At 44.5% G+C, this 27,378-nt stretch overlaps 1 protein-coding gene across 4 annotated transcripts in view; it reads left to right on the top strand.

Annotated features, from left to right (window-relative positions):
- Window positions 1-27,378, top strand: part of LOC311110918 (C-terminal-binding protein 2-like) — a 107,021-nt gene that overhangs the window by 3,267 nt on the left and 76,376 nt on the right. For all 4 annotated transcript variants that reach the window (XR_014610737.1, XM_084153557.1, XM_084153555.1 and 1 more), the window contains exon 2: window positions 22,886-23,059. Coding sequence is in view for 3 of the 4 variants with exons in the window: in XM_084153557.1 (XP_084009683.1) it covers window positions 23,002-23,059 (58 nt within the window). In the remaining variant the exon portion in view is untranslated. The remainder of the gene's footprint in view (window positions 1-22,885; window positions 23,060-27,378) is intronic.

The following is a 27,378-nucleotide window of genomic DNA, read 5'->3' as shown; positions in this document are numbered from 1 at the left end:
AATGGACATGTAAAAATATCACAATATCAAACAATTACTCAGATCAGAATTGGATCAGGCTGCCGCAGGGCAGTGCGTGGTTGACATTCTGAGTAAATAAATAAATAGCCTATATTCCTATTTGCTATTGCCTATTTCAATAAATATGTTATATTTACACAAAGCAAGAGAACAATGTAGACAGAGCTAGTCTCATCAAAGCAGCGCAAAATATCCGGTCCGAAAGTGTTTTTGTTTTTCTCTCTCGAATGTCGGATGATCTGGGCCAATAGCCGAAGTCTATTTTTATAGCAGACACTATTGTTGTAGAAGCCCATATATTCTATTTTCTTTCCATTTGATATGAATATGACTTAGCCTGTTAAGCCACTATTTCAGTTTAATGCATGCTAGATTTCTCCTGCCGCGCTATTTCTTGAACAAACAATTAATTCATCTAACAGAGTTCTAGGCTATCTCAGAAAGTTGTATGTTGTTTTTGAATAACCCCAAAACATGGGAGGCCTAAGGTAATAGTGAGAGAGACAGAAGAAGTAATAGCAAGATATACACATCTAATGAGAAATTTGAACAAACCTTACAGTTGGGCAAAGCATTATAGGACAGAAATTATGCAAGGCCAGAAAAAAACACCTTCTTTGCCATTGCGAACCAAATGACCAAAAGCCTAATCCTACTAACTGAAATATCATAAAAGCATTAAGACAAATTAAAGTTATGAAGAGTATTTTCCAAACTATTCTAATAAAGTGTTTAATGTCCTAAAGTTGCAGCTTTCAAATGGGATAATTATGAAAGTCGGAGTCTACGCTATTCTCATTCACATAATTATTTATTTGATTTATATTTTTTTCTGGTACTTTTTACCCCTTTCTCTCCCCAATTTCGTGATATCCAATTGGTAGTTACAGTCTTATCCCATCGCTGCAACCCCCGTACGGAGAGGCGAAGGTCGAGAGCCATGCGTCCCGAAACACAACCCTGCCAAGCTGCACTGCTTCTTGACACACTGCTCGCTTAACCAGGAAGCCAGCCGCACCAATGTGTCGGAGGAAACACCGTACAGCTGGTGACCGAAGTCAGCGTGCATGCACCCGGCCCGCCACAAGGAGTCGCTAGAGCGCGATGGGACAAGGACATCCCGGCCGGCCAAACCCTCCCCTAACCCAGACGACGCTGGGCCAATTGTGCTCCGCCTCATGGGTCTCCTGGTCGCGGCCGGTTGTGGCACAGCCCGGGAACGAACCCAGATCTGTAGGGACGCCTCAAGCACTGCGATGCAGTGCCTTAGACCGCTGCGGCACTCGGGTCAAAAGAAAATTTTGGCTACAGCTAAGGAAAGCTTATGAAAGAACTCTGTAGTTGTCTTAGGTCTATTTCCATATTATTCTAGCAATGTGCAACCTACCTACAACGCATATAGTAGCCTAGGCCAATAAGAGAGGAGGATGAGGAAAAAATGAGAATCTGTTTATAATAATCCAGTTCTGAGAACAGCAGAGTTGCTCTGCAGTCCATGATGATTTACAACCCATCACAAGACGCACAGCCAGCGAGGCTAGTTGACAGTGTCAATCCGAAACCACACAGAGAAACGCCGTCGACGGCGTCAAAATTTGCGTTCAAAGGTAAAGAGCGTAAATTCACATACACTGCGTAGCGTATGCCAACTTAATTGTCATGAGAATCCATAAAAACAGTTGTATTTGTTATGTACGTTATGTAGCCCTTGTGAATTATTGTTGTGTGTTCCTTTTGACTCACCTTATGTCAGAGCCACCGTACCTGCCTGCTGTTATGTTGGCTAATGAATGTGAGGAGAGTTGTAGCTAATACACCCTAGCAGTTTATAAAGAATTTGGCTAGTCTCGTTCTTTCTACATAACAGTATTCTCTCTTGAACAGAGTTCCTTGAGTTTCCCAGCCGTAGCCTGCCTAGGCTATATGCCTGTGCTCGAAATCAACAAAGGTAGGCATAAAGTTATTGTTTACAAATATGTATTATTGGCACTAGCAGCTAAACTTATCAACACTAAATAGACACATTTTAACTATACGTATCACAATTCCAGACGTAACAATGCACAAACAGTCTATTTTCTGGCAATTTATCCGCTGACTTTACCAGCATTGCTTCTCGTAAACGCGAGAAAAATAGACTCGCTTTCTAATTTAAGCGCATGACTTCGTTGACCGTCGCGGGCCGTCTGTTTTGTCTCATTCACTACTGTGCATTCTAATTCCAGTGTACACGCTTGATCACGTAAGTAAAAATCACTATTCGTTTGATTTGGGCTTCACTCGCTCCATCTGTGCGATTCGGCACACACAGATAGCCAGATAGGCCTAGGCTACTACACGTCTCTATAGTGCCACAGATAGCCAGATAGTCCTAGGCTACTACACGTCTCTATAGTGCCACAGATAGCCAGATAGTCCTAGGCTACTACACGTCTCTATAGTGCCACAGATAGCCAGATAGGCCTAGGCTACTACACGTCTCTATAGTGCCACAGATAGCCAGATAGTCCTAGGCTACTACACGTCTCTATAGTGCCACAGATAGCCAGATAGTCCTAGGCTACTACACGTCTCTATAGTGCCACAGATAGCCAGATAGTCCTAGGCTACTACACGTCTCTATAGTGCCACAGATAGCCAGATAGGCCTAGGCTACTACACGTCTCTATAGTGCCACAGATAGCCAGATAGTCCTAGGCTACTACACGTCTCTATAGTGCCACAGATAGCCAGATAGTCCTAGGCTACTACACGTCTCTATAGTGCCACAGATAGCCAGATAGTCCTAGGCTACTACACGTCTCTATAGTGCCACAGATAGCCAGATAGGCCTAGGCTACTACACGTCTCTATAGTGCCACAGATAGCCAGATAGTCCTAGGCTACTACACGTCTCTATAGTGCCACAGATAGCCAGATAGTCCTAGGCTACTACACGTCTCTATAGTGCCACAGATAGCCAGATAGTCCTAGGCTACTACACGTCTCTATAGTGCCACAGATAGCCAGATAGTCCTAGGCTACTACACGTCTCTATAGTGCCACAGATAGCCAGATAGTCCTAGGCTACTACACGTCTCTATAGTGCCACAGATAGCCAGATAGTCCTAGGCTACTACACGTCTCTATAGTGCCACAGATAGCCAGATAGTCCTAGGCTACTACACGTCTCTATAGTGCCACAGATAGCCAGATAGTCCTAGGCTACTACACGTCTCTATAGTGCCACAGATAGCCAGATAGTCCTAGGCTACTACACGTCTCTATAGTGCCACAGATAGCCAGATAGGCCTAGGCTACTACACGTCTCTATAGTGCCACAGATAGCCAGATAGTCCTAGGCTACTACACGTCTCTATAGTGCCACAGATAGCCAGATAGTCCTAGGCTACTACACGTCTCTATAGTGCCACAGATAGCCAGATAGTCCTAGGCTACTACACGTCTCTATAGTGCCACAGATAGCCAGATAGGCCTAGGCTACTACACGTCTCTATAGTGCCACAGATAGCCAGATAGTCCTAGGCTACTACACGTCTCTATAGTGCCACAGATAGCCAGATAGTCCTAGGCTACTACACGTCTCTATAGTGCCACAGATAGCCAGATAGTCCTAGGCTACTACACGTCTCTATAGTGCCACAGATAGCCAGATAGGCCTAGGCTACTACACGTCTCTATAGTGCCACAGATAGCCAGATAGTCCTAGGCTACTACACGTCTCTATAGTGCCACAGATAGCCAGATAGTCCTAGGCTACTACACGTCTCTATAGTGCCACAGATAGCCAGATAGTCCTAGGCTACTACACGTCTCTATAGTGCCACAGATAGCCAGATAGTCCTAGGCTACTACACGTCTCTATAGTGCCACAGATAGCCAGATAGTCATAGGCTACTACACGTCTCTATAGTGCCATAGATAGCCAGATAGGCCTAGGCTACTACACGTCTCTATAGTGCCACAGATAGCCAGATAGTCCTAGGCTACTACACGTCTCTATAGTGCCACAGATAGCCAGATAGGCCTAGGCTACTACACGTCTCTATAGTGCCACAGATAGCCAGATAGTCCTAGGCTACTACACGTCTCTATAGTGCCACAGATAGCCAGATAGTCCTAGGCTACTACACGTCTCTATAGTGCCACAGATAGCCAGATAGGCCTAGGCTACTACACGTCTCTATAGTGCCACAGATAGCCAGATAGTCCTAGGCTACTACACGTCTCTATAGTGCCACAGATAGCCAGATAGTCCTAGGCTACTACACGTCTCTATAGTGCCACAGATAGCCAGATAGTCCTAGGCTACTACACGTCTCTATAGTGCCACAGATAGCCAGATAGTCCTAGGCTACTACACGTCTCTATAGTGCCACAGATAGCCAGATAGTCCTAGGCTACTACACGTCTCTATAGTGCCACAGATAGCCAGATAGTCCTAGGCTACTACACGTCTCTATAGTGCCACAGATAGCCAGATAGTCCTAGGCTACTACACGTCTCTATAGTGCCACAGATAGCCAGATAGTCCTAGGCTACTACACGTCTCTATAGTGCCACAGATAGCCAGATAGTCCTAGGCTACTACACGTCTCTATAGTGCCACAGATAGCCAGATAGTCCTAGGCTACTACACGTCTCTATAGTGCCACAGCTCCACCAAAGTGGGATAGGCTATTCGAAAAGATTTGGCTCCACTAAATATATTTAGTCAATGTCATGATTCCTCTCGTCCCTCCTGTAGCATGAAGCCAAATGCGTAGAAGTATTTTTATTTAATTTGCTACAAGGGAGTAGCGAAACCACGCAGACAATCGGCCCTCCATGGAACGAGTTTGACACATGGTCTTTGGGCAAATGCAGAAAATTGTTTCAGATCCCTCCTATGTACTTCAATAATTTTCAGTCACCCTTTTGGGCTATGGTGTTACATACTTTTTTGTTGTTGTTGGGACAAGTGACTTCAGCTTTCGGACAAGTAAAAAATCAGTCCTACTTGTCCAAAGGACAAGTGGCTAAAAAAGTTAATGTCAAGCCCTGAGAGAAGATGCGAGGATCAAGGAAAATACTTTTGAGATTCACCCTCACTGAGAGATAGAGAGCTCAGACAGCAGTGGGAGGCTTTCACAGCCTTCTCATTGTATTAGAGTAGGAGGATCATCATGCCATGCCACTGGGCCCAGTAATGGCCTCCCTTCTGGTGAAAAACACTGCCCTGTAGATTTCCTCTCCTCTCCTTAATGACAGGTCATTTTCATCTAAACAATCAATTAATTGCTCTCAACAGCATGGAGGCTTGGCCAGGGCTGGGTGACAGGGCTCGCTAAGGGAAGTGTTATCATAGGACGAGATGAAGTTATTATGTTCAGACAGTGTGTGAGTGCACATAGACTAGGAGTGAGGGAGACATTGTTATTCTGGTCAATAGAATATCAGGTCATGTAGCAAACCTCTCTCTCTCTCTCTCTCTCTCTCTCTCTCTCTCTCTCTCTCTCTCTCTCTCTCTCTCTCTCTCTCTCTCTCTCTCTCTCTCTCTCTCTCTCTCTCTCTCTCTCTCTCTCTCTCTCTCTCTCTCTCTCGACCTCTCTCTCGACCTCTCTCTCTCTCTCTCTCTCTCTCGACCTCTCTCTCTCTCTCGACCTCTCTCTCTCTCTCGACCTCTCTCTCTCTCTCGACCTTTCGTAGACTTTCATATACCATGTAGGATTATGAATCAATAGCAGCACAGGCATCCAACGACATGAAACTGTTTTTGGGTGTACAGTATGTATGAGCACACAGATGAAGTGCCATCTGCACTCAATGGTTATGAAACCACTGCTGCCTGCTACACAGCACTGTTGAAGCTAGGAACATAAGCATTTCGCTACACCCGCCTTAACATCTGCAAAATATGTGTACGCGACCAATAACATTTCATTTGAGACTGTAAAATAGACTGTAAAAGACCGTCTGGTCAATGGCATATACAGAGGGCTGTGCTTCTCTTTACTGGATTTTGCTGTGCCATATTGGATGGGATGGTATAGCTATTCTGTGCTGTGCTAGAGATATGGTCAAGAGAGGGAGAGAGAGATACCTAGAAGTGAGCTCCTCTCCATTTGTGCTGACACAGCCTTCAACTTTGGTGAAGAAAACCAGCCAATGACACACAAACACTGTCAATTCACCCAGAATGTGTTTTTCTTTTTTCTCACTCCTCCCTTTCCTATCTCAGCATCTCTGGGGTTAGTTGAAGCTCCTTTGTGCCGTAGCTGGGCCTCATTCAGCTCCTCTGACATGGAGTAGTGTCAGAAGGATGTTTCCTGCTGTTGTTGGACTAGCTAGTCAACTACGAGATAAAATGCTATGGAGTCTGTGAGACTGAGGAAAAAGCACAATTTTGCTGAGCTTCACTTCAAGAGAACATGATTGCTCACTGTGAGAAAAGAAAGGAGTTACTGTTAGTGTTTGTAAGTCATGCTTGGATACAGCACTAATTGGGGGAATTCAAATGTTTGGCATTTCTCTCCCACAAAGTTTGGAAAGATGTTTAAATCCACTGTTTCAGGGAAAGGAATGCTGTCTGCAAGTGGTAACATCATTGTATCAACATAGCTGATCAGTCATGCCAAGGCTAGTGCAAAGTGATTACATGCATTCTTTATATACAACCTTTCATTATGTTTTTAGTGTCTACAACAGTGTAATTTAGTACATGAACTTGGCTAATGTGAAAGATGTGGCCAAATGGCAGCTATTGTAAATTAATAACAATCCATCTTGTCAGAGAAGCAAAATGCAGACCGCAAATATCCTGTTTTCTTTTACCTAACACTTCACTCTTTTCTGTGCTGCCAATTGTAAAACCAGAGCACTTGAACTATCTATCTGAAAGGCATATGAATATGCATGATAAGCCTTCTTTTCTTTCTCAGAGTAGTTGTCCGAAGGACCTGTCACAGTGTTTGATGGGACCTGACATTTGAAAAGGTCTTTGAAGAAAAAGCTATTTATGACAACTCCAGAACTCTTAGCAGCATGATGTACATTGTATTATGAAAGGAGAACAGCTCCTGCATATTTAAATGCAAATACATTATTGTGAATGTGCAGTCTAATAAAATGATTCATTTTGAAGGAAAAATACTGTGTTTTATCTTATAGTTTAGACTTCAATATGTTGGAGTGGTCTTAGAAATCATGGAAATCAGGTCTGCTGGCACCCCTATAGTATATTAACTTAACAGTTATGTCGTGGGTAAAGTTTTACAGCTTGTTTTACTAGTCTGCTGTTGCTGTGTGGCACATTGAGCAGACAACGAGGAGGCCCCTGAAGTTTTGGGAGGGCAGCCCTGTAGTGTAACACCAGTCTCTGGCTGTTTAATGGCCTAGATGGGGTAACGCCTAGGGAAACCAGAGCCCAGAATATGTGGACTTTGACTTGGTTGTGCAATACTTTCTTGAGAAACTCCCCATTCCTTATATCATGAACCGTTTACCAGCCACAGAAAAATACCCTGAAAGATGCAACTGAGAAATCCTACACAAAACCAGATGCTGACACTAATACAGACTCTGACATTGATACCCAGATACTGTTATCTTAACCTCAGGGACTAATGACTGTATTTATTCAGTCTTAACTGCCTCGACTACTTTGTATACACTCAATCTTGGCATGAGGCAATCTGGCAAAAGTCCAGAGGCTAACGACTACTAACCGCTATTGGGTCAAATACTCTTATTTCCTACTATGTGAACATCAGTGTATCGCTGACAGAGAGCAAGCATCGGCGCACATTGCATAGACTATCTGTCTGTCAAACATCTTTACAGAGCACTAGTTATCTATGTATTACTTGTTGCAGAGGAGTATGAAAGACTGGGAAACTGCCACTAGCAAACATTTTTTTCATCTCCCCTCTGAAAGCATAGATTATCTCCTTGTAAACAAAGTGACAGAAGTGCTGCCAGAGTGGTTGATGTAACAGAATGGATGGATCTTATTGCCCCATTTCCAGCATGAATATGGATAGGAGTATTTGGCATGCCTACAGGGTAATCCTTTGATTCTTAGCTTTGGAGAGCACAGTGGGATGGTTGACTTTTAACTTGTCTGCTTGTTCATATGGCGATGTTTGATTTCCCTCATATGGAGATGTTTGATTTCTGATCCGGAACAAAAGTGTAGGGAATTACTCCTCTATGTTTTTCTGAGCTAGCGTAGCAAGGCCCGACAGATTCATCCTCCTCTAGTACCTCCTACTCAGCTATCTTGGCATATCTAAGAGTTTCTATTTTAAATATTAGGGATCAGTATACCAAAATACATTTTAAGAGTTGTTGTTTTTTACAGTGCCAAAAGTAAGATAAGATGCTTGCTGGTATGCTGTCATTTTTTTCCTACCAGTTATTTTTTATGAAGTGGGATGAATTATCCACATTTTATGAAAACAGATTTAGCTGTCATTTCTATGACAATATAGGTTGTACTGACGTTAACACTCCAGTCTCCACAATTACAAAATATAGGCCTACAGTACAGTACTGTGTAGCTCAATAGAGCTAAAGTAAACTCCATTAACTATAGGATGATGTTAGACAGAGGAGTCCATTAGTATCCGTGATAGCCATGCTCTGTGGCTGTTTACAGGAATCTGCTGACGAAGCATACTGTATATTAAGTTACGCCCAGACGCCCCAGCCTTTATAACTAGGGCTGGGCAATATGGCCTAAAAATCCTATCTCCATTTTGTTCTAACTTATGGACGTTTTACGATATACTGTATACCCCCCCCCCCCCAATAAAGGTCAATACACTGCACAATTTAAGGTCAATACACTGCATTTCAAACAGTCAGGAATCATCTAATGAATTCAGGGCTTGTAAAAGTATACTTAGGCTAAATTGAAGCCTTCCACAACCATAAGACCCACTAATTATTTAATGATTTAATCAAAATAGTTTAAACTGCTTTTTTTGCAAGAATTATTGATCTGGCTTCCAAGTCTGTCTATGAAAATGCCCTTTGTGTTACAAATTTAACCAGAACCATGCCCAATGCACATCCACTAATAATGGCCAACTTCTGGTAGCAGGCATTATAGAAAATGAACACAGGTCTCATAAACAATCTCTCAAGCACAAGCCCACAATGGCGAGAGACCGGACGGAGCCTTGTTAGTGCCTGGCTCGCAGTCGGCGTTCCAATTCATCCCAAAGGTGTTCGATGGGGTTGAGGTCAGGGTTCTGTGCAGGCCAGTCAAGTTCTTCCACACCGATCTCGACAAACCATTTCTGTATGGACCTCACTTTGTGCATGGGGGCATTGTCATGCTGAAACAGGAAAGGGCCTTCCCCAAACTGTTGCCACAAAGTTGGAAGCACAGAATCGTCTAGAATGTCATTGTATGCTGTAGCGTTAAGATTTTCCTCCACTGGAACTAAGGGGCCTAGCCCGAACCATGAAAAACAGCCCCTGGCCATTATTCCTCCTCCACCAAACTTTACAGTTGGCACTATGCATTGGGGCAGGTATTGTTCTCCTGGCATCTGCCAAACCCAGATTTGTCTGTCGGACTGCCAGATGGTGAAGCGTAATTCATCACTCCAGAGAACGCGTTTCCACTGCTCCAGTGTCCAATGGCGGCGAGCTTTACACCACTCCAGCTGACGTTTGGCATTGAGCAAGGTGATCTTAGGCTTGTGTGCAGCTGCTCGGCCTTGGAAACCCATTTCATGAAGCTCCCGACGAACAGTTATTGGGCTGACGTTGCTTCCAGAGGCCATTTGGAACTCGGTAGTGAGTATTGCAGCCAAGGACAGACTATTTTTACGCGCTCGGCGGTCCCGTTCTGTGAGCTTGTGTAGCCTACCACTTCGCGGCTGAGCCATTGTTGCTCCTAGACGTTTCAACTTCACAATAACAGCACTTACAGTTGACAGGGGCAGCTCTAGCAGGGCAGAAATTTGACAAACTGACTTGTTGGAAAAGTGGCATCCTATGACGGTGCCACGTTGAAAGTCACTGAGCTCTTCGGTAAGGCCATTCTACTGCCAATGTTTCTCTATGGAGATTGCATGGATGTGTGCCTGATTTTATACACCTATCAGCAATGGGTGTGGCTGAAATAAACAGTGAGTAGCATTTTTGAGTTACTTGGATAGTTTAGGTCAGAAACTGTAAAAAATGTCTGCAATGCGCTCGTTAGCATTCTCTATGGGATTTTACATGTACTTGTTAGCATTACAGAGTATCAGTGGGGTTTGAAAACAGTGCCTCTTGTGTTCAGTGCTGATATTACCGAATATCCCGGTATGGCACAAGGTCGGTATGAAGATATGACAATTTGGATACCGCCCAAGCCTAGTTGAAACTGCTTTTTTGTCAGAGAGGAAGAAGTAATCTTTCGTCTTTGTGAGTGGCAGGAGCTTGGTGAGTAGGAAGGTGCACAGACTTTTACATTTTAGTCATTTAGCAGACACTCTTATCCAGAGCGACTTACATGAGCAATTAGGGTTAAGTTCCTTGCTTAAGGGCACATCAACAGATTTTTCACCTAGTCGGCTCGGGGATTAGAACCAGCGACCTTTCGGTTACTGGCACAACGCTCTTACCCACTAAGCTACCTGCCGCCCACACAGCACAAAAGGAGCAAAGGAGACGAGACCAAAAAGACAACGCTCATAAAAACAACAACAACCAAAAAAAACGTTATTCTTGCAACTTGATCGCGCTAAAACAAATTTGAATAAATCAAATGAATTCGATATATCGCCCAGCCCTAATTGTAACATGACCTAAAATGGCAATGAAATTGTTAGTCATTAGCTTAGAAGCACAAGGTTGTTTGTGTCTTTAGCTAGCTCGTTAATCATAGTCGAAAACACTTTCAGACTGGGGAAATTATTTCTATAGTGTTGTTATTTTAGGTGTAATATCATGATGTATGGACCAGTGCCACTTTCCTGGGGCATTTGATAAGGACAAAGGAAGATAAACAATTCAGCAGATCTTGTTTGAAATGGAGACAACAGAAATACCACTCTTATCTTATTTTATCATGCATTTTTGTTATCCTCTCTTTGTCTTTCACCTTTTCACATTCGTGAACTTTGTCAGTCTTTCTGTTTCTCGCTCACTTCACACTTTTCCAAGCATGTGTCCTTGTCTGCTCTTTGTCTGTTTCACTCCAACTTTCTTTCTGTTGCTGTTTATCTCGGTCTGTCTGTGGTTAAAGGTCACCTTGTCCTTCACAGGTATTCTATGTGGCATTCTCTGTGGTATCTGTTGAGTTCAGCCTCTGTCGCTGGTCAGGGAAGCATTCCAGTGTAATTAACCTGCCTGCTACACGGCGGTTCATTAATCCGCTCACACTGAGAGGGCACTGTGCCCTGACACTCTCCACCACAATACACACCTCCTTTCTGCTACACACACATGCATGAACACACACACAGGAACGCACAGGCGTGCAAATACACACTATTGGAGAGAGGGCGTGTACTCTGCCAACTGAGCAAAAATAGCAAAAAGAGAAAGACGCTTACACACACACACACACACACACACACACACACACACACATACTATTAAGCCAGGAAAATAGATAAATAGGGGCACTCAACTACAGGTGCAGCTGAAACAAAGCCTTTAGACACTGAATCGAGCTATTTTCAGGCTGCAAGTGCTGGGCAAACTGTAAGTGGACACAAATGATTCAGCCTCATGGTACACTTTCCTCCATCAGCACCAGCACCACCCTCCTCTCAGAGTTACCCTCCCCAGCCTTAGCACCTCTCTGCTGGGATGTTTTTCTCAGACTCCTCCCTCCCTCCCTGGAGCTATACTAACCTTATCCCCAGATCCCAGCCCGGCACATCTGTCTGTCTGCATGTTTGTGTCTGTGCATCAGCTGCCATTCTCACAGCCCAGCTGAACCTGACAGAATAATTTCACACAAAGGAAACAGGAAGTCAGTGTGTGGAGATTCGTCATGGCTATGGCTGGCTGGTTGGTTGGTTGGTATTAATCTAGGTTGGTGGTGCACAGTTCTCTCCTCTGCCCTTTCATTTAGCCTAAGCAGACGACCCCTTGGGTCAAGTCGACTGCCTTTATACTAAGGCTTCTAAGAATTTCACTTCTCCTCCTATCCCCTGGTGACTTTTAAGAGATGTGGGCTTGAATATCTCCTCTACTCAGGGTTTAACCAGGCACTGTTAGCCACCATTTATGTGCTGGGCTGTAGACTTAACCCCATGATGCTCCTATGAGCAGCACAGTGTGCACTGTGCAGGGAGAATAAATTGGTTCTAAGTGAGGAAAATGCTCTAGAAGAAAATAGCCCAGAAAGGTTTATAACTGTAATAAAGTCATCATCGACAGCACAGCCTCTCACACCTGTCATCTACAGTGGGGAAAAAAAGTATTTAGTCAGCCACCAATTGTGCAAGTTCTCCCACTTAAAAAGATGAGAGAGGCCTGTAATTTTCATCATAGGTACACGTCAACTATGACAGTTAAAATTGAGGAAAAATTTTCAGAAAATCACATTGTAGGATTTTTAATGAATTTATTTGCAAATTATGGTGGAAAATAAGTATTTGGTCACGTACAAACAAGCAAGATTTCTGGCTCTCACAGACCTGTAACTACTTCTTTAAGAGGCTCCTCTGTCCTCCACTCGTTACCTGTATTAATGGCACCTGTTTGAACTTGTTATCAGTATAAAAGACACCTGTCCACAACCTCAAACAGTCACACTCCAAACTCCACTATGGCCAAGACCAAAGAGCTGTCAAAGGACACCAGAAACAAAATTGTAGACCTGCACCAGGCTGGGAAGACTGAACCTGCAATAGCTTGGTTTGAAGAAATCAACTGTGGGAGCAATTATTAGGAAATGGAAGACATACAAGACCACTGATAATCTCCCTCGATCTGGGGCTCCACGCAAGATCTCACCCCGTGGGGTCAAAATGATCACAAGAACGGTGAGCAAAAATCCCAGAACCACACGGGGGGACCTAGTGAATGACCTGCAGAGAGCTGGGACCAAAGTAACAAAGCCTACCATCAGTAACACACTACGCCGCCAGGGACTCAAATCCTGCAGTGCCAGATGTGTCCCCCTGCTTAAGCCAGTACATGTCCAGGCCCGTCTGAAGTTTGCTAGAATGCATTTGGATGATCCAGAAGAGGATTGGGAGAATGTCATATGGTCAGATGAAACCAAAATAGAACTTTTTGGTAAAAACTCAACTCGTCGTGTTTGGAGGACAAAGAATGCTGAGTTGCATCCAAAGAACACCATACCTACTGTGAAGCATGGGGGTGGAAACATCATGCTTTGGGGCTGTTTTTCTGCAAAGGGACCAGGACGACTGATCCGTGTAAAGGAAAGAATGAATGGGGCCATGTATCGTGAGATTTTGAGTGAAAACCTCCTTCCATCAGCAAGGGCATTGAAGATGAAACGTGGCTGGGTCTTTCAGCATGACAATGATCCCAAACACACCGCCCGGGCAACGAAGGAGTGGCTTCGTAAGAAGCATTTCAAGGTCCTGGAGTGGCCTAGCCAGTCTCCAGATCTCAACCCCATAGAAAATCTTTGGAGGGAGTTGAATGTCTGTGTTGCCCAGTGACAGCCCCAAAACATCACTGCTCTAGAGGAGATCTGCATGGAGGAATGGGCCAAAATACCAGCAACAGTGTGTGAAAACCTTGTGAAGACTTACAGAAAACGTTTGACCTGTGTCATTGCCAACAAAGGGTATATAACAAAGTATTGAGAAACTTTTGTTATTGACCAAATACTTATTTTCCACCATAATTTGCAAATAAATTCATAAAAAATCCTACAATGTGATTTTCTGGATTTTTTTTCCCTCATTTTGTCTGTCATAGTTGACGTGTACCTATGATGAAAATTACAGGCCTCTCTCATCTTTTTAAGTGGGAGAACTTGCACAATTGGTGGCTGACTAAATACTTTTTTCCCCCACTGTAGCTGTGTGTGTGTTTGTTTGTGTGTGTGTGTGTACTTTTCTATGAGGCGTGTAGCCTAATTCCTTCTTCATCAGCTCCATCTCAATCTTAGCACGTACATTACATGTTAGCTACACAGCCATGATCACAGTATGGCTGAGAGCTGAGAGCTGAGAGCTGAGAGCTGAGAGCTGTCTGCATGACTTTTGCTAGCAGTTCAAGGTGTAATGCTACACAGCATCCATCTGTCAGGTTTCTGAATAGCAGCAACTGTGAATACCTCTAGTTAGCATACTCACTCTGCGTTGGCTGAAAAGCCATGTGGAAATGTAATTTTTCTCAGGAGAGTGTTCATGTAACAGTTTATTTTAGTTTATTAGTCATAAAAGCTGCACTGAGGAAAAACAGGCATCGGTGATTTAGTGACCTAACAGGCTGCACAAAATAATGCCACCATTATGCATTTCCTGTGTGACTTAAATGAACAGGCATTGTTAGAAAATTGTGCATTAGCCCGAGTCAGCAGTTTGTATGCTGCAGTCCCATTTACATTTAGAGTCGAGAGATGAGGAGACAGGGAGGAAGAGAGATAGACAGAGCACTCTGTCAAAAAGAAAGAAAGGAAGAAAGAAGGGGGTTGAAAGATGGATGAAAGAAAAGGGGAGAGAGAGAGGGAGTAAAAGGGATGCAGAGGAGCAAAGAGGAAATAAAAAGGAGCGATGTGGCCAGATGCTGACAGGACAAGGAGGATGAGCGAGATCGAGGATGATGAAGAGAGCAACAGAGAAGGAGAGCAGTAATTGAAAGCATGTAGTGGTCGGGATAGGAGGCAGTAGAGAGGTTTAAATCACTGGTCTGAATGACAGCTTTATGTGGCCCTCAGAGCCTCAACTACCTCCATTTAATGAGACCAGATAAAAACCTCCTCAACTGCTTTTTCTATTCTCTCTGTTCTATTTGTTCTTTTTCTGCCATCCTCCGCTTTCAGGAATGTCACTCACCACCAACTAGGCTGATATATCAAGTCTTCTCGCAACTGTTACTGCCATGTCATACAGTAAGTATGCTTCTGAAAGGGCGGAAATGGCTTGGTCTTTGTCTTGTTGCTGGGGTTGCTGGATCCTCCTCACATCAGTTATGTTCATACAGTATGCACATGATTATGAGTGGGAACACTTGGCAAACACAACAGTTGTTTCCATGAGCTCCACTACAAAGTTATTCTACCGGACAGATACCTCCTGGGAAGCTCTGTTTTCTGTTTCTGATTACAGGAGGAGAAAGCAGCGCTCTGGACAATGAACAATGGTGGGCCAGAATCCCCCCACACCACCTTCTCTACTCTACTCCCCTGCCTTCTCTGTCTCATAGCAACTATCATTTCATTAACGCCATTCTTATCAGTTTGTTGCTTTTTTCCATAATTTACTTAGCAGTCACAGTGTTACTAGATGAATATACAGGTACAACTAATTTGTCATTGGTTTCTTGCTGTCTCTCTCAATATTACAGCTCTATCTGAAGGGGATATTACATGTATACACCTGGTAGTTCAGGATGATATGTGTAGTTTTATTTCATCCTTCATCTCCCTCCTGATGTGTTCACTGACTTATAGTCAAAACCCACAGATATTCTAGACGTTTCCTACAGAGAGCTAGTCCCATGAGATTATACCCTCCCCTCCTTCTACCCCTCCCCCCTCTCTTTCTCTTTCTCTGTCTCTCTTTCTCCCTCCCTCTCATTCTCTCTCTCGAAGTCTGGTGTCACGTTGAGCCTGTAATATCGCCCACACGGACTAGGCCTCCTGGGTAGTTTAGCTTTCACCGTTTTCTTCCCTCTCCTCTCCTTCTCTACCTCATTTTTTTGATATTCACAAAGACTTCTTTCTGTGCCTGGTCTCCCCTGACATTGGGCAGCTGGCTTTCATCTTACGTCTCTCATAAAAAGAAAGAGAGAGAGGGAGTGTGGGTAAGAAATAGAGAGAGAGATTTTAGTGTGTAGTAATTTGAAGAAATCACCCTTCAGAGTAGGCGACTCCCTGTTAAACACATTATCTGGGAGAAATTCGGAATAAAAGTGAATTAATGTTGCTCCATTAATTGTGGTGACCTACCTACTCATGATGATTTATCACAAGTGGATCTTTTAAAGTGGTGTCACTGTCATCAAAAGCCAGCTCAATTGCTTGTAGTGGTCACAAAGACGCATCTGTGATACTACACACTGTGCTTATGAAGTCCCCATCCATTTTGTATCCTTATATCTTTGTATCCATTTTATGCTTATATGTCAACATCCCCCATGTGTGTTATATGTAGTTGATTTTACATGACCATACATCCACATGCTCAGTACCTCCCTGGTTAAAACAACTGGCCCCTGTGCCAGACCAGCACAGTGTGTGGGATGTTTAATGGTGAAGGTGCCAAAACAAACGTTTGCACCTCTACACTCTTAGAAAAAAAGGTTACAAAATAGTTATTCGGCTGTCCCCATAGGAGGACCCTTTTTGGTTCCAGGTAGAACCCTTTTGGGTTCCATGTAGAACCCTATACATGGAACCAAAAGGATTCTACCTGGAACCAAATAGGGTTCTTCAAAGGGTTCTCCTATGGGGACAGCCGAAGAACCCTTTTAGGTTCTAGATAGCACCTTTTTTTCTAAGAGTGTAGGAACTCCGACAGAAACTGATGTGTGTGTGTGTGTATTGTCTTATTGCCCAGTTCATTGTTGTTACTCTATCCCTTCTGTGTTGTGCTTGGCTGACTGTATTGAGGGTACTGTGAGAGGTAGTTAGTGGGGTGTTAGTTAAAAGAGAGAAGGGAGTGCTGAACGTGCAGAAACAACCAAAGTGGTGTGGTGATGAATGTGTGAGGGTATGTGTGTATGTGTGTGTGTGTGTTTTCTTTGGGCCAGAGACCTGTGTTCTCCCTGAATCAGGTTCTCAGCTCTTTTAAAAGAGCTCTTCCTGTGAGCCCACTCAGGAAATAGTTGCTGAGCACTTGGCAGTGGAGTTTAACAAGGCTATGTGCGTTTTTGTATATGTGTTTGCTTGGACACTTCTGTGTGTGTTTGTGTATGTGCTTGGACACTTGTTTGTATTTGTGTGGGGGGGGCGTGGTCAACACTATTTTCCCAGCCTGTACCTCTGTGTATTTCTGTCAGAACAAGCCCCTGTAATTGTTTAGTTACATAAGTCCACTTAGAGTTAAAACTCACCAGTGTATCCAGTAAGGGCCTCTGAGGGACTGTTTCCTCTGGCCCTCTCCTGGTTAGTTCTCCACTCAAACGTTGTTGATGTTGACCCTTCAACCTTCTCAATGGAGTTGACATTTCAGCCTTTTCAGTGGAGTGGGTCTAACATTATGTCCATCTAAGAGATAGTTTCATGACCTTTCACCCATTTATTATTTGTGTTAATGCTCTACTAAATCCCTGGCCATCACCTCCTCTGCACTGATTTGACCCCAGGGAAGGCTCATGACCACCACTGTCACCTGACACAATTTATAGTCTCTCTAGGACAGTACCCTTGGTCTCTCTGAACAAAAATATAAATGGAACATGTAAAGTGTAGGTCTCATGTTTCATGAGTTGAAATAAAGATCCCAGAAATGTTCCATACACACAGAAAGCATATTTCTCTCAACTTATGTGCACAAATTTGTTTACATCCCTGTTGGTGAGCATTTTTCCTTTGCCAAGATAATCCATCGACCTGACAGGTGTGGCATATCAAGAAGCTGATTAAACAGCATGGTCATTACACAGGTACACCTTGTGCTGGGGACAATAAAAGGCCACTACAATGTGCAGTTTTGTCACACAATACAATGCCACAGATGTCTCAAGTTTTGAGGGAGCGTGCAATTGGTATGCTGACTGCAGGAATATCCACCAGAGCTGTTGCCAGAGAATTGAATGTTAATTTCTCTACCATAAGCCATCTCCAACGTCGTTTTAGAGAATTTGGCAGTACGTCCAACCGGCCTCACAACCGCAGACCACGTGTAACCACGCCAGCCCAGGACCTCCACATCCGGCTTCTTCACCTGCGGGATTGTCTGAGACCAACCACCCGGACAGCTGATGAATCTGAGAAGTATTTATTTCTGTAATAAAGCCCTTTTGTGGGGAAAAAACATATTCTGATTGTCTGGGCCTGGCTTGCCAAGTGAGTGCGCACCTGCGCAGTCATGTGAAATCCATAAATTAGGGCTTAATTTATTTATTTCAATTGACTAATTTCCTTATATGAGCTGTAACTCAGTAAAATCGTTGAAATTGTTGCATGTGGCGTTTATATTTTTGTTCTGTGTGTGTGTGTGTGTATATATATATATATATATATATATAAATAATACTCCAGACTCTGATGTTTCTCGTCCTAATACACCCGCAATAACATTGCTAAATATGTGTATGCGACCATTATTTTATTTTATTTTATTTTAGATGACAGGGAGATAAAGAACAGAGCAGAATTTGTTCCATTGTCAACTTTTTAAGCCAAACTGTTTTTGTAAGTGTCAAGGCGTCAGTGTAATGCGGTAGGCGGTAGCGATCGGCGCTCGCCTTTTGTCGCCTGATGGCCCACTGCAGGTGTACATGAGCAGCGTTCCAGGTCTCTTCCGAGTGCCGAAACCACTCATCCACCGCAGGAGCCTCGATCTACAGAGGTAGTGGATAGCTGTATTTTACAATGATCTGATTTAAGACCACGGTAGTCAATGCACGGGCGTAAGCCACCATCCTTCTTCTTCACAAAAAAGAAACTCGATGACACAGGGGAAGTGGAAGGCCGAATGTATCCTTGCCTCAGAGATTCGGGGGACATATGTTCCCATAGCCGCCGTCTCTTCCTGTGACAGAGGATACATGTGACTTCGGGGAAGCGCAGCGCCTACCTGGAGGTTTATCGCACAATCCCCCTGTCGATGGGGTGGTAATTGAGTCGCCTTCTTTTTACAGAAGGCGAGAGCCAAATCGGCATATTCAGGCGGAATTTGCATGGTGGAAACCTGGTTTGGACTTTCCACCGAAGTTGCCCCTACGGAAACACCTACACACCTCCCTGAGCACTGACTAGACCATCCCTTGAGAGCCCTCTGTTGCCATGAAATAGTGGGATCATGAGAGGTTAACCATGGAAGCCCCAACACCACTGGAAATGCAGGAGAATCAATCAGATATAGACTAATTGTTTCCTCATGCCCCTCCTGCGTCTTCATCCAGAGTGGAGCTGTGACCTCCCTAATCAGACCTGACCCTAAAGGGCGACTATCTAGGGCATGTATAGGGAAGGGCACATCAACTGGCACAATAGGAATCCCTAACCTACGGGTAAACTGACGATCAATAAAGTTCCCAGCTGCGCCTGAATCTACTAGCGCCTTATGCTGGGAATGAGAAGAAAACTCTGGAAATACAACATCTATACACATATGCGCAACAGGGAGCACTGGGTGAGTTGGGTGCCTACTCACCTGAAACGGTCCACCAGTGCTCTGCCTACTGCCTCGACTCCTTGAAGGTCCTCCCCAGCACCGACCAGTAGTGTGTCCTCTGCGGCCACAGTTGGTGCAGGGGACGGCCCCTCTACCGGTCTCCCTCAGAGCAGCACCTCCGAGCTCCATAGGGGTAGGGTCGGAGGTGCTGGGGGATGGAATGGACGGCCCCTGATCCGGACGTCCGCGGGTGGCCAACAGGTTATCCAGTCGGATTGACATATCCACCAGTTGGTCCAGGTTTAGGTTGGTGTCCCTGCAGGCCAGTTCCCGACGAACGTCCTCCCTTAAGCTGCAACGGTAGTGGTCGATGAGGGCCCTCTCATTCCATCCTGCGCTGGCAGCCAGAGTCCGAAAGTCCAGTGCAAACTCCTGCGTGCTCCTCTTCCCCTGTCTGAGGTGGAATAGACGCTCACCCGCCGCTCTCCCCTCTGGTGGATGATCGAATACCGCCCTAAAGTGGCGGGTAAACTCTGCATAGCTTACAGTTGCGGCGTATATTCCCCCGCACTCGGCGTTGGCCCACTTGAGCGCCTTACCGGACAGACAGGAGATGAGGGCGGACACGCTCTCGTATCCCGAGGGAGCCGGGTGGATGGTTGCCAGGTAGAGCTCTACCTGGAGCAGAAAACCCTGGCACCCTGGCACCCGGCAGCTGTACCGTCATATGCCCTTGGGTGCGAGAGCCGAATCCCATTGGACCCAAATGGTGAAGAGGTGGACAGCGGTGTTGGTGGTGGTGTAATTGGAGGAGGTATAGGGATACTTCCTCTCTCCCATCGCTCCATGGTATTAACCACTCGTTCCATAGCGGTGTCGAGAGCCTGGATCATGGCCGCTTGTTGTTGGACGCGTTCCTCCATCGATCCGGCTGGCATTGCTGTACCTGCTGACTCCATATTAATGTGCGTGTTTCTGTCAAGGCGTCAGTGTAATGCGGTAGGCGAAGTCAGGCGCAGGACACAGAGCTAATCAAAAAGCATACTTTACTCGTAGGTAAATGTATGAACAAAACCTCCACGCAGGGAGGAAACAAACCCGCACACTAACGACAACCAAAACATGAACAAACACACAGTGTGAGACAGAGGGTTACATAGGGAAGACATAACTACATGATGGGAAACCGGTGTGACCAATAAAGACAAAACAAGTCGAACATAGACACATGGATCTGTAGTAGCTAGTACTCCGGTGACGACGAACGCCGAAGCCTGCCCGAGCGAGGAGGAGGGGCAGCCTCGGCTGAATACGTGACAGTAAGGAAAGCCAGGAAAGCTTGACCAGTCTAGTCTGGCTAATACATCACTTCCAAGTCCTCCTTACTTCAGAGTCTGGAATGGCTCTTTGATGTTGTCGATAATGAAGGGGGCTGTGAAGTGGGCTTTGTTTTTACTGGTTGGCTCTCCCCTTTCCCACTCAAACACCCACACGCACAGCCACACACAGCCGAGTGCCGCCAAACAATGAGCGGTTAAACCCCAGTGGAAAAAACAGAACTTTTAGAGAACCAATCAAACCGGTCGCACAATTTCTAAGCGAATATTGCATTAACAAACGCCCTCCTTTCCAGACCAGTGTGGTTGCAGCTCTTCCTTCGCTGTGAGTCACGTGGGTCACGTCAGCCAGGCTATGACCTGTCAGCATTAGAGACGCCAATATTTCACTATGGCTTCTCTGGGAGACCCCAGATATGACACACACAATACCTTAATAGAAAACCACTGGTCAGTTAGGACACAGGGTTGAAGGTTATTATGAGTCCTAGACAACTCTTTGGATGTAAAGGAGCTGGGTGATTAGAAAGATGACGAGATGGAGAGATGAATTGATGGAGAGATTGACTGAGACAGTAATCAGGATAAAAGGGAAGAGAAAGGCTGTGAAGTGGTGGGAGTGAGAAAATATTGGAGGAGTGTGTGTGTGTGCAGGGTTTAAATGTCAAACCTAATCACTGTAGAGAGATGGATGAACTTTACACTTCATACACCTGGCTAGCTGATGCTGCTAGTTGCCCATTATTCAGATTTTCTGCTTCCTTTTATAATTTGGCTTTTCAAAGTAAAGTTCAGCACATCTCTCTCTCTCTCTCTCTCTCTCTCTCTCTCTCTCTCTCTCTCTCTCTCTCTCTCTCTCTCACTTGGTCCCCCCCTCCTGTCTATATTTTGCTGAGACAGTCCCCATGTCTGCTGACTAACTGACCCACATTCCACAGTGTGACTGGATACCCTTAGGCCAGGGGTGTCAAACTCATTCCACAGAGGGCCGAGTGTCTGCAGGTTTTGGATTTTTAAGACCTAAACAACTAGGTAAGGGGAGTTCCTTACTAATTCGTTACCTTAATTCATCAATCAAGTATAAGGGTGGAGCGAAAACCCGCAGACACTCAGCCCTCCGTGGAATTTGTATTTGTATTTATTAGGGATCCCCATTAGCTGCTGCCAAGGCAGCAGCTACTCTTCCTGGGGTCCAAACAGAGTTGACACATGCCTTAGGGCACTGTTTCCCAACCCTGGTCCTCCAGTACCCCCAACAGTACACATTTTCATTGTATCCCTGGACAAACACACCTCATTCAAGTCATTGAGGGCTTGATGATTAGTTGACAAGATGAATCAGGTGTGCTTGTCCAGGGTTACAATAAAAATGTGCACTGTTAGGGGTACTCAACGACCAGGTTTGGGAAACACTGCCTTAGTGGAAGTGTGTCTATAGCTGCTTTTAGACAGGCAGCCCAATTCTGATATTCTTTTCACTAATTGGTATTTTGCCCAATCAGATCAGCTATAAAAAAAGATCTGATGTGTACAGATCTGATGTGATTGATCAAAATACAAATTGGTGGAAAAAATATCAGAATTGGGCTGCCTGTCTAAATGTGTGTGAGGGGGTGAGAGCACGTTTGCATGTCTGTATCTTTTTGTGTGCTTTGGTGTATCTGTGTTCAGCCTCAGAGGAATGAATCTCTGAATTGTGAAATCTCTGACCAATGACAGTTAATTGACGTTCCGCTCATCTGCATGTGTATGTTTTTTTTGTAGGCTTTTGGTGTCTGCCGGTGACAGTCAGATTTTTGCACAGCGCTCTGAGATAGCACTCCCTCTACTGGTCACCATGTGTCCTTGCAGGGTACTATTCTTTACAATAAAGAGAATAGTCCCAAATTCACCTCAGCCCTTGGTTCCTTAATGTGATCAAGATTTTGAAGGTGACAATGCAATAGTATATGAATAGCAACTTTTTTCCCTCTGTTGTCATTTCTTGTTCCATTAAAGGACAGATGTCCACATTTAGTGTCCACATGTTAGACTCTCTTTTGGATGGATCTGATGATGATTGGTGTGTGTAACCTTCTCTCTTTTTCCTCTGTGTGTTTACAGGTGTGTGGTGTGGTGGCATGCCTCGTGGGGCATTCTGGGTAGAGTGCTAGCTTCCTAAAGATTGGCCGACAGGAGGAAAAGAGAACAGAGGAGGATAGGAGGAGTGAAGTGTCAACATGGCTCTGCCCGACAAACACAAAGTGAAACGCCAACGACTAGACAGGATCTGTGAAGGTAAGATACACTTCTCTTTTCGAACACTCTTAGGGAAAAAAAAGGTTCCTAAAGGGTTCTTTGGCTGTCCCCATAGGATAACTCTTTTTGTAGAACCCTCTGTGCAAATTTGCCAATGTGCCCTTGAGCAAAGCACTTAACCCTAATTTCTCCTGTAAGTATCTCTGGATAAGAGCGTCTGCTAAATGACTAAATGTAAAATGATCTACCTGGAACCAAAAATGGTTCTTCAAAGTGTTCTCCTATGGGGACAGCCGAAGAACCCTTTTAGGTTCTAGATTGGAACTTTTTTTCTAAGAGTGTATCTCTTTTCCTATCTACTTTCCCCCTGTTTCCTCCTCTGTCATACTGCTGAAACTGAGTCACCCAGCAATGAGACAAAGATGTTCTTAACACCTGAGTCATATCTGTTCCACTGGAAGAGACAAAAGGAAGTATTTGCTGCAGTGTGCAGGTCATATAGTCCTAGTGGTTGTGAAGAGGATAAATTTTTCTCTCATCTGTCTGTCTCTCTCTCTGTCTCTCTCGCTCTCTCTCGCTCTCTCACGCTCTCTCTCTCGCTCTCTCTCTCTCTCTCGCTCTCTCGCTCTTTCGCTCTCTCTCTCTCGCTCTCGCTCTCTGTCTCTCGCTCTCTGTCTCTCTCTCTGTCTCTCTCTCGCTCTCTGTCTCTCTCTCTGTCTCTCTCTCTGTCTCTCTCCCTCTCTGTCTCTCTCGCTCTCTGTCACTCTCTCTCTGTCTCTCTCCCTCTCTGTCTCTCTCTGTTTCTCTCTCGCTCTCTGTCTCTCTCTCTCGCTCTCTGTCTCTCGCTTTCTCTCTCTGTCTCTCTCTCGCTCTCTGTTTCTGTATGTCTCTCTGTCTCTCTCTCGGTTGCTCACTCACTCGCTCTCTCTCTCTCACTCTTTCTGTCTCTCTCTGTCTTTCTCTCTGTCTCTCTGTCTCTCTCTTGCTCTCTGCCTCTCTGTCTTTCTCTCTCTGTCTCTCTCACTCTTCCCGTAGTCTGTTAGCTATAGCCCATCCATCAGCAGAGGTTATAGCAGTAAAGCCTGCTGTCAGCCCTGTGTTAGAATGGACCTGCCCGCCCTGGGTAGGGTCACAGTATGAATGGTCCTGGCTCCTGTTCTCACTGTCTATTTGTCTGAGAGACAATATCAGTCACTGTGACTCGATTAATCTCCTGTACTGAGAAGATCATGTCAGCAGAGATCACAAAATAAGCTAATCTTTGTGTGTGGGTGTGTTTGTGCATATAGCCTGCATGCGTGTATATGAAATTCGATCAGGTATTTAAGCCCTATAACGTTGTCAAAATGTAGAGAGGGACTGAGTTAACCTGCTTAATGATGTAACCGTCTATGTCATCATCATGCGTCACTATGCTGACTCATCACTCTCACTCTACCTTCTGTCTGCCTCCCTCCATGTTAACCCCACAACACTACAAGTCAATGAGAGAGATGGTTAGTCACAACACGGCCTGACAGACTTTCACCTTTATCTTTAGGAATGACTCAATCCAGCTGTCACGAAACACAAGGCATTTTCCACTAAGAATTAGGATTTCCAAGCCAATGGTGGAACTTCCTGGGAGAGCCAGACGGAGTATCTGTCCCTGGGACAGTGTGTGTGGGTGAGAGGGATTGAGAGAAAGCGTTTGATACTTCCCCACCTCATGTGAAAGGAATGTGTAGTACCTTCATAAGGGGTATTCAGGCTGGTGATTGTGTTACTATTGTTTAGCCTGGTTGAGCTTTTGGGGGAACATCCACACAATGGCACCATTATTCATTAGTGAAGGGGGAAAAAATTGATACAGTTACATATTGGGATATTATTTTTGACGATAAATCGTATAGTATCGTTTTGACAATATTGCAATATTATTTTTGCGCTAGTTGCCTGTATCTGCACCAAAACTCCAGTGTTTTTCCTTCATAGCTTGTTCTCCATCATCTTTTTAAATATGGAGCCAATTTGTTTTCAACACTATTATTTCCATGACTAATCAAAACTTGTTTTATCATGGCTGTCTCTTGTCCCTCTGCAGCAGACAAATGGTTGGAGCATCGAATTGCAATAAAATCACAGTATCGAATCACAATGCATATAGAATGGTGAGAATCGCAATACATATCGTATCGGCACAGAAGTATTGTAATAATATTGTATCGTGGGGTCCCTGGCAATTCTCAGCCCTATAATTCAAGAGGTATGTTAGACATACACACCACTTCCAACCCCTCTACTGTACTGTAGCTTTCCAGAGCCTCAGCATGCCATGCCCTGCCTACAGTCTTTAACAACCTTTACTGTGTACGTGTGCATGCGTGTGTGTGAGAGAGACCCGTGGGACCAAAGGCCCTGCCCAGCCCTCCAAACCACAGCTTTGATGGTTGTCTTACAGGCCTGGGAGAGAAAGTAAGGAGCCTCAGGCCTGGCCAAGGAGAGTGGGAGGGAAGGAAGGGGGAGGGAGGGAGGGAGAGAGGGGGTATAGGAGGTTGGAAGTGGGTTGGCAAGAGACTCTTAAAATCTAGTTTGATGTTTCCAGATTGCTGTGCTGCTTGCTGCTGAGTAGAGACTTTGTAATAAAGAGAATCACTTCACCAAACGTTGGAATTGATTATGTGTGTGCTTGTGTGTGTGTGTGTGTGTGTGTGTGTGTGTGTGTGTGTGTGTGAGAGCAAGAGAAAGAGAGGGGGGTGGCTCTCAGCGCTAGGCTCTGACAGTCATTTTCTGTTTTATAAGAGCCACTGGGTGTGTGTAAATGTGTATGCTTATTTGTATGCGTGTGCTTGTGCATGGCGGGAAAGGCAAATGAATCCAGCACTACAGTACTGCACTATCTGCTTCTTTGTCTTAGATATCTGAACATGTGCCATTTGAAATTCTTTACAAGGAAGACCTTTCTGTCCTGTTTTTTTGCCTGTATAACATAGACCAAAGAAAAACGGAGGCGATCTTTTAAAGAGAGCATCACTCCTCTGCCAAGCGGGGGTGGAGGTGGTCTTCTAACCCCCATAATGCATCTCTCCCCGCCAGTCAGAAATGAGAGCCACATGTGCATCCCTGGCCGGTCCAAGCCACTAACTCTTCACCCTGGGAAGCAGAATGGTTTCAACTCACTTTATTGGTTGATATAATACACACACTGCTAATTGGCCAGTGTTACTTAGTGTTGATTTTTCAGTGTAACATTTCTAGTGTTCATTCAGGTGTTAAATTATTGGTCTAAAGAACCAGTGTTGGTGTTAATAACCATTTTAAACCAAATTCATGCCCATCATTATCATATTTCCCAGAATGCTCTATTGCAGGTTGATTTATAGAATTGTTTGTTTCAATATGTATGTTTTTGATTGATTAGTTAATGTTATGCTACTCAAATATACATAACATACATTTTTCTAAACTAATCACATTTGTTACTTGGACATATTGCACCTGTTACTGAAATGGTATTTCCAGTTTAGATGGTTTAGTTGGTCTCATATCTTAGTCTTCCCAACCCGGCAGTCATTCTGAATGCAGGTTGCGGGTGAATAAAAATTCCAGTTGTTGGATATCCCCCACTCCGGCTGGATTCCAATAGGAATTACACATCACTTTGCAAGCCAGCATAATGTGACTTTCAGGCCTGATTTTGCCTGTAAACCATGAGTTTCAGACCACTGTATTAGGGTAAACTAGGCCCCCAAAATAAGGCCTTATGAAATATGTGTTGTATTGTGTTAAATAATAACAAATTTATGATAACATTTTCACTTAGGATCTCACTTGGTGAAGGCCACAGGACTGAAAATGGATGAATGCAACAACCATGTCTCTGTCACTAGCAAATACAGTCATGGGTGGTAACTTTACAATTCACTCGAAAGGCAAGGCACTCTGGGAAATATGCAAATAAGGCTTGACACTAAGCAGTGTGTTAATTTAACACTGAAAAGTGTGGACCTGTATAGACACTGGACCAGTGTTACATTTAACACTCTCACTGTTGATTTAACACTGGAGAATTTGCTGTGCATATAAAACTGGGGTTTTGCTTCATGGCTATTGGTTGATTTGGCAACAGCAGTGTTTCCTCTGTTTACAGACAATTAGGTCATTCTACCAGAGATAATGGCCCTGTTCTGCTGCACTGCAGCTCTGAAACTAACTGTGTAGTAAATTATGCTTATTGAGGAACTTTACACATTGTGGAGGGGTGAATCAGGTTATTAACATGCTATGGAAAACTATGGGTCATACATGGCCTTTATGAACATGATGTAGATTAGTGATGTAATGCTGATATAGTATATTTGATAGACACATGTTGTGAG

The sequence above is a fragment of the Coregonus lavaretus genome, assembly GCF_964263955.1.
Source record: "Coregonus lavaretus genome assembly, chromosome: 36".
Classification (NCBI taxonomy): domain Eukaryota; kingdom Metazoa; phylum Chordata; class Actinopteri; order Salmoniformes; family Salmonidae; genus Coregonus; species Coregonus lavaretus.
This window is presented reverse-complemented; position numbering and strand designations above follow the sequence as displayed.